This window comes from Ixodes scapularis, unplaced genomic scaffold (assembly GCF_016920785.2).
Source record: "Ixodes scapularis isolate PalLabHiFi unplaced genomic scaffold, ASM1692078v2 PGA_scaffold7__128_contigs__length_106722199, whole genome shotgun sequence".
NCBI lineage: Eukaryota > Metazoa > Arthropoda > Arachnida > Ixodida > Ixodidae > Ixodes > Ixodes scapularis.
Window position 1 is genome coordinate 100,261,361 of NW_024609882.1, and position 11,415 is coordinate 100,272,775.

Sequence of the window (11,415 nt, forward strand, 5' to 3'; positions counted from 1 at the left end):
TGCACGGAAGAAAGAGAATTGGAAAGCTGTGCAAAAAAAAAAAAAAAATCGCGTCACGGGATTTCATTTTCCTACAATCTCGTAAATCCTAAATGCTGCTGTGTGCTCATTTCATAACACGTTTCTAGAACGTGATGTTGCAATTTTTTTTTTTATTTTGATGTTATTTTGATGTTATTTTGATTTTGTTATTTCGATGTTGCAATTTGTCATTTATAATTTCCGAACAGGTTCGCGAACCGCTTCGCGGATCGAATTGATCGAACCGGAATTGAACCGGAACAAAATAAATTTACCTGAACCTGAACCGTAACCGAACCCCTATTTTTTTCGGTTCGACACACTGATAAATCTATTGTAAAATGTTTTTCATTTATTGCTTTTTAGCATGTTTTGCAGTCTGATGTGCAAACCTCAGGTGATGGCCTCGTCAGGAGACACTTTGGTCCCCTTTAGCCGCGCCTCGTGGAATTTGTACTTTGTATCTATATTCAAAACAAACTTCTATTGATAAACCTTGATAGGTTAATAAACGTCTAGCAAATTGAAGGGGCGAGGATTGTATCGGCACGCCGATACAATGCTCATCCAGATCGAAACGGGCAAAGGTGGGGATTCAACCTAAGATTCCTGGGTTCTGCAGCGCGAGCTTTCGCTCCATGTGCTCCGAACTGGTGTGCGCTACCCCATTATAAAATATCTTGCAAGATATCAAGGATTACCACTAGAAGAATACGACGACGGTGCAAAAGAAGAGAGCTAGAAGAAAAGAAGAGGTACCGGATCGACGGTTTTTTTTTGGACTTGATTTCTGTTACCATCATTCGGCCGATATTAAAAACGGTCTCAATCGCAACGGCTCCTTGGCTTCCTCGCCGAAACATGGTGCCGTGAACAGGATCTCTGCTTCGCCAACGAAGAAACGTGGACAGAAGAAGTCGGCGAAGGAGCGGCTGACGAGGACCTGGACAGAACAGGAGGAACAGCCAAGGAACAGCAGGCGGAGACCGGACACCAGTGCTCAGCAGTCGTAAGCCCTTTGAACATTTGACAATGAGCAGGGACGTTGTAACCAGAAAGAGAAAGGCTCTAAGGACGCAAATAACTCACCTAATAACGGACGCCGACAAAAAAATTGAAGAAAATGCTGACAAGAACGATCTCTTGCTATCGGCTAATCTGATTAAAGGAGTCGCAGAAACGCTCAGAGAGACGAACACTCAAATGGAACAATTTCTGACGGCCGAAAGCGCGGATGCAGAATATGAGAGGGTGATCGAATACGATCTCAAGGTAATAACTGCAATCTCCAAGTTAGAAGTCAGTATTCAAAACACAACGCAGGGTACGCAGAGAGGAGAACATGGTGGCCAAGTTCCCGCGTTAAGAGAAACCGCACCGCGTGAGATGAATGAACTGGTGAAGCTGCCAAAGCTCGAACTCGTGAAGTTCGATGGAAACAAATTGATGTGGCAACGATTCTGGCATCAGTTCGAAACGTCAATTCATTTAAGTCCGGGGATGTCAAACGGACATAAGTTCAATTACCTTATGACGGTGCTTACGGAAAAAGCCGCCTTGGCCATTGAGGGGCTGCAGTTTTCGGAACGAAACTATGAACAGGCGATAAAACTATTAAGAGACAACTTTGGGAGTGAAGACAACTTGATCGAGACACATATGAATGCTCTCATCAACCTGGATCAAGTGAAATCCTGCAGAGACCATAATGGTCTAGCTCGGCTGTACCAGAAGATACAGGTGCACACAAGTGGGCTTGAATCAATGGGGGTACTTATCGGGTCATATGCTGCAATGCTGTTTCCAATATTGAAGAAAGCAGTACCAACAGACATGCTGGTAGACTTCAAAGTGAAGGAACAATCAAGATCACGTGATCCAGTAGCGTCCACGTCACAACAAGCGGACGAGACCTCAGGAAGAACAAATCAGGAAATGTTGAAGAGTCTAATTGACTACATCAAACATCAAGTGAGATGCAGGGAAGAGGTGACAGAAGAAGAAACGAGAAATAGTAACGCGACAGCGCCATCCCCACCTGCAAAATGTTCTGCATGGGCGTCAACGTTCCAGAACACAGCAGCACGTAAATGCTTCTTCTGTGATCAAATTGGTCACTACGCTGAAGACTGCACGAAAACGCAATCATATGAGGACAGGAAGTCAAAACTCCGACTCGACAGAAGATGTTTTCGCTGTACAAGACCAAACCACACAGCTAGGTTCTGCCAAGCCAGGATAACCTGCAAGGCCTGCAAGCAAAGGCATGCAACATCAATGTGCCGCCGTAACGAGCAGGGTGAAGGAATCAACCAAAGCACATCCACTCAACGCATAACAGTAAACACACCTGATCAAAGCGCACACGCAAGTAGTGCAACATTGTACCGCGATCAAGAGGTGTCTACGCAGAGGGCATGCAATTTCCATGCCTCACAACAGATCTGCCGTAGCAGCACGTGCGTGTTACTACAAACAGCGGTCGCTTGGACAGAAGGAAGATTAGCATCAGATTATTGTCGAGTGATGCTGGATAGCGGAAGCCAGCGGTCGTTTATAATCGCAAGCTTGTCCAAGAAATTGGGATGCAAAGTTCTCAGAAAAGAAAGACTCATTATTGGATTATTTGGGGGAAAAGAGGTGGAGCGAATGCTCAATGTAGTGGAGGTGAAGCTGAAAAAAGAGCCAATGACAGAAGAATTTTTGATAGAGGCCTTAGAGGTGGAAGTCATCTCAAGAGAGACGCTGCCAAGGCCAGACATCAATATTCAAAGGAACCTGAAAAGGATGAACATACCACTAGCAGACGACCCAGAAAAAGTAATCAGTAACGAAGCTACGAGAATTCTGATTGGTTCGGATCATTACTGGGAGATGTGTACTGGACGAATTAAGAAGCTAGACAAAAGAATCACTGCCATGGAAACAGTGCTAGGATGGACAATTCAAGGACCGATGACAGTTCATTCAGAATTGACGACTTCTTCCACAGTCATGGTCTTGAACGTAAGTGCAACAGTCGAGGAGGTCAACGACGCCTTGAAACAATTTTGGGAACTAGAAGCAGCAGGCATCAAAGATAGTCCAATAGAAAACGGCCACGACGAAGACATACCCGCCAAGTTAGAAGATACAGTAACTTTCCAGGAGGGCAGGTACCACGTCCGACTGCCATGGAAGTCAACAGTTAGCTTAGATGACAACAGAGGACTGGCTTTAAAAAGGCTGAACCAACTGACCAGAAGGCTACAGAAGAATCCGGAACTACTTGAGAAGTATGACAGAGCGATACGAGATTATTTAAACACCGGCGTTGCAGAAAAAGTGAAAGATGAAGACACAAACGGGCGACTATGCTACTACATGCCACATCAGGCCGTAATGCGAGATGACAAGGCCACCACGAAAATCCGCATAGTATTCGATGCATCATCGAGCGGTTCGCCCGGATCTTCGTTAAACGACAATCTGGAAGTTGGCGTAAATTTAAACAAAGATATTCTGGCTTTACTGATCAACTTCCGACATCATCGTATCGCAATGGTGGCGGACGTGGAAAAGGCCTTTTTGCAGATTGGCATACACGAGGAAGACAGAGATTCGCTCCGCTTGTACTGGTGGAATGAAAAGCCGAGCCTTTGGGAACAGCACCCTAAAATGGAAGTATGGAGGATGAAGAGAGTGACGTTTGGCACTGCACCAAGCACCTTTCTCCTCGCGGCGACTCTTCGATATCACATGAAAACGGTGGAGGACGAGTTTCCGGAAACAGTTGCCCAATTAAAGAAGAATATTTATGTCGACGACGTGTTACTTGGAGCAGACACTGCAGAGGAGGCTTCAAAGACGTACCGTGAAGCCCGATGTATCTTCGCTAGAGCGAAAATGAACTTGCGAAAATGGGTGTCGAATAATCAGGAGGTGCAAAATGAATTTGCGCATTACGATGAGGGCAACACGGAGGTGGCCAAAGACGAAGAGAACGGAGTATTGGGCCTAATATGGAGCACTACATCGGACGAGCTCAGTCGAGCTCATCCACTTTCCAGTCGAAAAGTGGATGGTTGGGCTCAAGGGAGCAACTCTTACCAAGCGGCAAGTGCTGCAAATAACAGCAAGACTGTTTGATCCCTTGGGAATGCTCACACCATTTTCAGTGAGAGCTAAGAGAGAATTTCAAGAACTTTGGAAGAAAGGCATCACATGGGACGATCCACTGCCAGAGAAGGAAACCAGGGAATGGACGACATGGATAAATGAGCTGGAGGACCTAAAGCAAGTCAGCGTACACCGATGTTATGACGCTAATCAACGACAATCGGTGCAGAAAGCCGACCTACATATCTTTTCAGATGCAAGTCCATTTGCGTACGGCGCAGCGGCGTATATAGTTAGCACCTACGAAGATGGAAACAAGGAAGCGCAACTGCTTCTAGCAAAAGGTCGAATCGCTCCGCTAAAAGCAATTTCACTAGCACGGTTAGAACTTTTAGCCGCTACCATGGCAGCAAGGCTGAATGAGTATGTCACTAAAAATTGAGTTCGGAAGATCAGCCAATCTTGCTTTTGGACAGATTCCACTATTGTGCTACACTGGATCAAAGAAAGTAAAAGAAGGGAATCGTTTGTCGAAAACAGGTTGAAGGAAATAATTCAGAGATCAGAACCAGAAGCGTGGAACTACGTACGAAGTGCAGAAAATCCTGCCGATCTCCTAACGAGAGGAGTAAAGGCTTGCCAACTTGTGACCTCACGTTTATGGTGGAAAGGACCAGAATGGCTAGTCGAGAGCCAAACACGACCACCATATGAGTATAAAATAAGAGAAGAAGGAAGTGAACCAGTGAAGACAGAACTGTGCGTGGTAAACCTAACACTCACCAATATAATCGACACTCGAAGGTTCAGCTCGTACGTAAGGCTCTTGAGAGTGACAGCTTGGGTGTTCAGGTACATAGAAAGGAAAAGAGGAAGCAATACTACGGGCCCTATAACAGCTGAAGAACTGGAGGAAGCTGAGCGCTATCTCATCAAACAAGAGCAAAATATATCACTCCTAAACCAGGAAGTCGCAACGAAGGTGAGAGGAGGAAAGGATGCAGAGCTGCTACATGGAGCGAAAGTCTTCAGGAGTAAAGATGGGTTGCTCAGGCTAGAAGGTCGTCTTCAGGAGAGCCAGCTTGGTTTTGAAGAACGACATCCAGCGATATTGCCGAAGAACAGTCACTTCACAGAGATTCTGGTGCGGCATGTGCACCATCTCACCTTGCACGGAGGAGTAAGAGACACGCTGGCGCGCCTGAGGACGAAGTTCTGGGTGTTGCAAGGACGACAGTTAATCAAAAAGATTTTAAGCAAATGCATTGAGTGCAAAAAGTACAACACCAGACCGCTCGATCAGGAGATGGCTCCCTTACCAGCAGACAGAGTCACGCAAAGCCCTCCATTCAGTGTTGTGGGTATAGACTTCACTGGACCACTTTACGCAAAATCGTCCGGAGGAGTAACAAAGATGTACATCGCAATATTCACTTGCGCGGTAACCAGAGCGATACACCTGGAAGTTGTGCCCAGCATATCGACAAGCAGCTTCATGCAAGCGTTTAGAAGATTTGTTGCACGAAGAGGAGTGTGCTCTGTGGTGTACAGCGATAACGCTAGAACATTCAAGAGAGCGGACAAGGACATCACTGAGGTGATAAAAGTCATACAGGGCCCCCAGATTAAAGATTTTATAGCGACGCACCAGATCAAGTGGAAATACATTGCCGAGCAAGCACCGTGGTGGGGTGGATTCTACGAGCAGATGATAAGGAGCATAAAGGCGTCCATGAGGAAGGTGATTGGACGGAAGTTGCTCAGCAGTGAGGAATTGCTCACACTCACCACGGAAGTAGAGGGTGCAATGAACAACCGCCCACTGACATACACATACAACGAAGCTGAGGAACCGATCGCAATCACACCTGCTGATATAGTTGGCGGAAAACAGCGCCTCCCCAGTTCTGGCACAAATTGGAGCGCTGATATTGGAGAGGCCTGGAGAGCCAAGCAAAGCTTATCGAAAGACTGGTGGCGCAGATGGCATCAGGAATACCTGAAGGAAATAAGAGGCGCTCTTCTGAAAATGGACGTTAGGGGCAGCCAGATAAAAGAGGGACAGTTGGTTTTGATTGGAAACAAGAAGCATCGAGCGTTCTGGAAAATGTGTAAGGTTGAAAAAAACGTACCCCGGTCGAGACGGGCTTGTGCGCACATGCCTTCTCCGAGGACCAGGAAACAAGATTCTGAGAAGGCCGATTCAACTCCTGTACCCACTTGAGGATTGCTTTCATTAAACGATATCTGAAAGGGCGGGGGAAGATATAAAATATCTTGCAAGATATCAAGGATTACCACTAGAAGAAGACGACGACGGTGCAAAAGAAGAGAGCTAGAAGAAAAGAAGAGGTACCGGATCGACGGTTTTTTTTTTGGACTTGATTTCTGTTACCATCATTCGGCCGATATTAAAAACGGTCTCAATCGCAACGGCTCCTTGGCTTCCTCGCCGAAACACCCATGATGCCACCGATCTTTTCTTTTCTTTTTCCGCCAATTTTTTTTATTACAGATATGGCTATTTACAAAGTTTTCAAATGACCACATTGGTTGCCATACACTTATCATGACCGTGAGCACTGTTTGACAGGCGAGGACCGGGATTCACGCACAAATTCAAAATGTATGTGGCTCGGTCATTTCTTTGTAGCGTCACTGTCATGATTCTAAGGAATGACATAAAAGGAAGTTGAAGGGGCAAAAAGAAAGAAGATGATGCCACGTGAGACAACAATTTTAGGAGGGGAAGAAAAAGAAGAGGACGGGGTGAGAGGGAGAATCGAAGACTGAGACCGGGAGGAAGCGGCGGATGGGGTTTATGGCTGCGCTCCAGGACGCGCCCGACCCTTGCTGTGCACAAGCTGTCGCGGCGAGAGTTCCGCACTCCCCTTCAGAGGCCTAGGAGACAAGGGCCTTCGCTGCCTTGGGCAAGTAACTTCGGTTCGTCGACGCAACGAACTCAAACTGTAAGGCCTGCTCCGAATAGCTTCATTTCTTGGAACTGTAGATATGCTTAAGCGTGTGTGTATTATTTCCCCTTTTACTGTGTACATACTCCTTTGCTTTCCGTTATATCTTCGTCTCCCTTTTGTAAATATAATGGGTTGTAAATTATTCGTTTTCGGCCTCGCCTCTATCGCATTCACAACGTCTCCGGCCGAACCGTGACAGTCACATTCACCGCACTCACTCGCGAAGTGGCCCGGTAATTCTTATTTACTACTGAGCATACAGAGCGCGGTTATGGAAACGCGCTCCAATTAGAGACCAGCATTCAAGCCCTTGTGGCTCCGTCGCCTGAAGAAGTCTGCTCACGTACCAAAAGCCGTCGCAGAAGTGCTGACACGCGTGCTTGGATCCCTCTGGGACCTCCAAGTGATCCGTCCTCGACCGCCACTGCGCATATAAACCGAGGAGGGCCTGCAGCTCCGATGCCCTGCACTGCGCACTGTCGCTGAAAAGCAGAAATTTCCCGCTCTTTCACTCCACGAAAATATCTATCTGCAGCGCTGCTCGAAGTTCTGCCCAAAACATTTCGCATTCGTACAGTACAAACACACATGCTTAAGTGTTTCATGCGACGGACACAACGCACAATTTATTCACCACTATTTAAAGAGGTTTTTCTTTACCAGTCACGTCTTGACTGGCAGCACTTAGATATGGAAGCGTAGAAAAAAATTCGTGACCGTCGTTCTGACAGGGTACCTACGCACGCGACGAAACACATCCTGTTTTTCCGGACTTCCCTGAAAGCTGCGAAAGAGAAGGGGTGGTATAACCATGCAAATCAACTGTCTCAACAAAGAAATTGAAAAGATTCCTCCCAGCTCTTTAAACTCAGAAATCACGAGGGAATTATCTTGATCGGGAAAAAAGAGGAAACGCTGTGCTTCAGTTTTACGCTTACGAGACCCAAGCCCCCTTTCTTCTGACTTACAAATAGGTTGTCACGCCTCATACGTTCAAAACACGAGTCCCATATAAATGTTGCGATAAATCGATGAACCTTCGCCACATCAATTTGGGAGCACGGTAACACTTGCGCAACGTACCAAACGGTCGGGAAAAAAACAGTTGCAAATGAATGCGCGAGTGAACAAAAAAAGTTCCTTGGCATGCCAGTCAAGCCCCTTGCTTCTGAGGCGATTAATGTCCAAACGACCGCACCTTGCACACAGTTGCTCTGCGGTCAAGCTGAGCCATAGATAGTTCAACACGCTCGTCGTCTAGGTGACACCTAGGAACTGCTCCGGTTTCAAGTCCCAGTCTCCAAGCCAGACGCGGATTGTGTCTGTGTTCATCAGCGCACCCGAGACACTGCAAAAGTCTGCGATGAGTTGGGTTACAGCGCGCACTTGCTTCCTTGACGAGCACACCACCGTGACGTCGTCCGCGTAGGCGAGCACTTTAGGCGCGCCCGACGGCAGACAGCCCACGAATGCTCGCGTCGCCGATAATGGTCCTGCAACACTGTGTCAGGTACAATGCAAACAGTATAGGCGAAATGAGACAGCCCTGTCGTACGGATCGGGTAACTGCGATGGGAGCCGTCCTGTTGTCATTGACCAGTAGCCGTGTCATGATGTCACGGTAGCACAGCTGCACATACCGTAGCAGCCGCGCCCCGATCCCACACTCCTCCACAAGCCAGAAGAGGAACGAATGGCGAACCCGGTCGAAGGCTTTGCTCAGATCTACCTTGACGCTTCCACACTTGCGCTGCCTGGTGCACGATTCACATCGCGTGCAGGCAGATACTGTTGGTCCGTCCCTTGATGCCGTAGGCCTGGTGCTCTCCGACGACGTCCCGTAGACCCCCTTCCAGCCGCTTTGCCAGAATCTGGGCTAGGGTTTTCTAGTCGCTTGTTAGCAAACTGATGGGCTGAAAATGAGCGACCTTCGGGGTTCCCTTCGAGTTTTTCTTCTGAATGAGCACCGTTACCGCCAGTCGCAGGGATGGCGACAGCAGTCCTCGCTTCAGTACGTCGGCCTACACGTCTCGCAGGATAGGACACAGCTGGCCTGAGAACGTCTTGCAGAACTGGCTACCGAGCCCGACCACTCCTCGCCACTTGCGGGAAGCTAATTCCTTGATGGCCTCCTCGACCTTTGATACCGTTATTTTCCGGTGCATTTGTTTTCGGACCTTTGCAGATATCTTGGGCAGCGCCACTCCAGTCATTTGGAGAATGCCGTCCTCCTCCACTTTCGTGAACAGGTCGGTGTACGCCTGGAGAAACGTGTCTTCGATTTCTTCTTGCAGGGTGACCTCGACGCCGCCTACTTGGACCTTCTCGATCTTGTTGCGGGAAGCGAGCTGGCGTCCCTTCGTCTTGAATATTCTGCTCGGCTCTTCATCTCTATCGAGGAACAGCATGCTCCTTCGAACCATGGCACCCCGGTACTCCTTCTCGAGGAGCTCCAGAATTCTGCCCTTGCAATCGCGGATATCTTGAGTGAAGAGTCCCGGGGAACGGTTTTCCTCCTCGGTGAGGATTTTCAGGGTCTTCGTCAAGCGGCGCTGATCTGCCCCTTTGCGCGCCGCTTTGTCCTGACTGTGCCGGAACACTTTGAGCTTGACGTCTTCTTTCAGCTCCTCCTAGGTTACCGCGTTCATAGGAGCTCTTCCCGTTTTACCCTCGAGGAGGTCCTTTATCTGCGTGCGCAGTTATTCGTCCTCAATGATGCTTTCGTTTAGCTTCCAGCCGCTCCACCATGAGGACTTCTGGGCTCGCGGTACGGGTCTACCTAGCGTTACCGTGACCAGAACGTGGTCCGAAAACGCCAAGGGTAGGACTTCTAGCACAGGCGTCATTGCTGAAGATCCCGAGAGGTAAACACGATCTAGCCTAGGGTGACCACCCGTCCCGCATCGAGGGCTCGTGTACCGCGTCCCGCGAGAAATTCTCAAATCTTCAAAATGTCTCAAATCTTCAAAATGTAAAATTCACTCTGCAACTCATGGCGCTGCCGAACAACGGAGCACGGAGAAGCGCGGATGTCGCTGGTAATCGTGTGAATCGCAATGGTACACCATTTTCGATCCAAGCATTGTGGGAAGCAACCGTCTTTCTTGCAGGAGAAACAACGCGCATGCTCCGTTGTGCTTATCCCCTTGGCAAAATATTCTAAGAAGAATTGCTCACAAAAAGTTTCAGTATAAAATATTGTAATTATTTTGAAATCACAGTGTCAAAGCGAAAGGGTTGATGTGTATTTTTGTTTCAGTAAAGGCAGCCATACAAGGCAAAAAGCCTACAACTCCCAACGGTCGAAAAATAATATAATGTTAAAAATTTGTGTAGGACCATGTTGATAAAAGTAAGCCTTGACAGGAAACAATAACCCGAAAAAGATTTACTGTTTCTTATTTCCATCTGATGCATTGAGTTCTGCTACAGTCGAGTTTTATATTTTCAACTTCAATACATTAATAAGCATTTGGCATAAAAGGTATATCACTAGGAGTGAAAATTACTTAAGCTTAATTGCCGTAATACAATTAGCAGGTGCATGAACAGCGCAGGATATTACATGTGTTACCAGAGCCTTCGTTCGTGGTACGTGTGTTAATAAATTTCCTCTACTTCCCCCCCCCCCCTGCCCCCCCCCCCCCCCCCCTTGCGTGTCCCGCATTTCGCTAGTAGGAAGGTGGTCACCCTAATCTAGTCGAGCATAGAAGTTTTCTTGCCAATGCGTGTACATTGGGTCGGCTGTTTCCTCGTTGTCGCTAGCGTTCACCAGGTCGAAGTCATGCAGCAGTTTTCGCAGTTCCACCCGGCTCACGTCCGCTTTCAGCCGCTTTGAGCAATTCCTCTCGGCCAGCACAAAATTAAAATCGCCAGCGATAATCGTTCTAAAAGGTGTGACGAAGTGACGATCAAAAAGCCGGTCATCTCCTCCACTTGGCCGCTTGTGGCAATCTCGGTCTCTTGCGAAAAGGCGGCATCAACCTGCTCGTGCAGAATAGTGTCCAGCACCCATTGCTTTCTTTTTTTTCGCCACAAGACTGACAGAAGTGAGGGTTGCAAACTTGAGGGGTCGCATTTTGTGGAAAAGGGGGTGTGGGCGAAGTCATGCGACGAGTACACTGGCGAGAGATGAGCAAGGAGGAACGAGAGAAAAAAAAAAGAGACGTAATCCACGTAGGGGCTGGCCGGCGTCGCTCTTCTGTCGGGATGCGCGGATTCGGGTTAAAGCGCTCCCTCCGTGTGATGTTCTTGTGCCACGTGAACTGGGAGCTTGCTGATGCTTCCCTGGCCGAGTCCGCGGCGGATTATTTGGGTGTTT

The 11,415-nt window shown here is 48.0% G+C and overlaps 1 protein-coding gene across 1 annotated transcript; it reads left to right on the forward strand.

Moving 5' to 3' along the window:
- The first annotated feature begins 1,053 nt into the window (after positions 1 to 1,053).
- LOC120841582 lies at positions 1,054 to 4,149 on the forward strand. Its single transcript, XM_040212501.1, has 2 exons — positions 1,054 to 3,399; positions 3,940 to 4,149. The coding sequence occupies exons 1-2, from the start codon at positions 1,054 to 1,056 to the stop codon at positions 4,147 to 4,149; spliced, it is 2,556 nt and encodes an 851-aa protein (XP_040068435.1).
- The last annotated feature ends 7,266 nt before the right edge of the window (positions 4,150 to 11,415 follow it).

Coding starts and splice junctions, on each gene's coding strand:
- LOC120841582 (XM_040212501.1), top strand. CDS start 1,054: ATGAGCAGGGACGTTGTAACCAGAAAGAGAAAGGCTCTAAGGACGCAA. Junction 3,400..3,939: donor ACTACATGCCACATCAGGCC/GTAATGCGAGAT, acceptor TCGAATAATCAG/GAGGTGCAAAATGAATTTGC.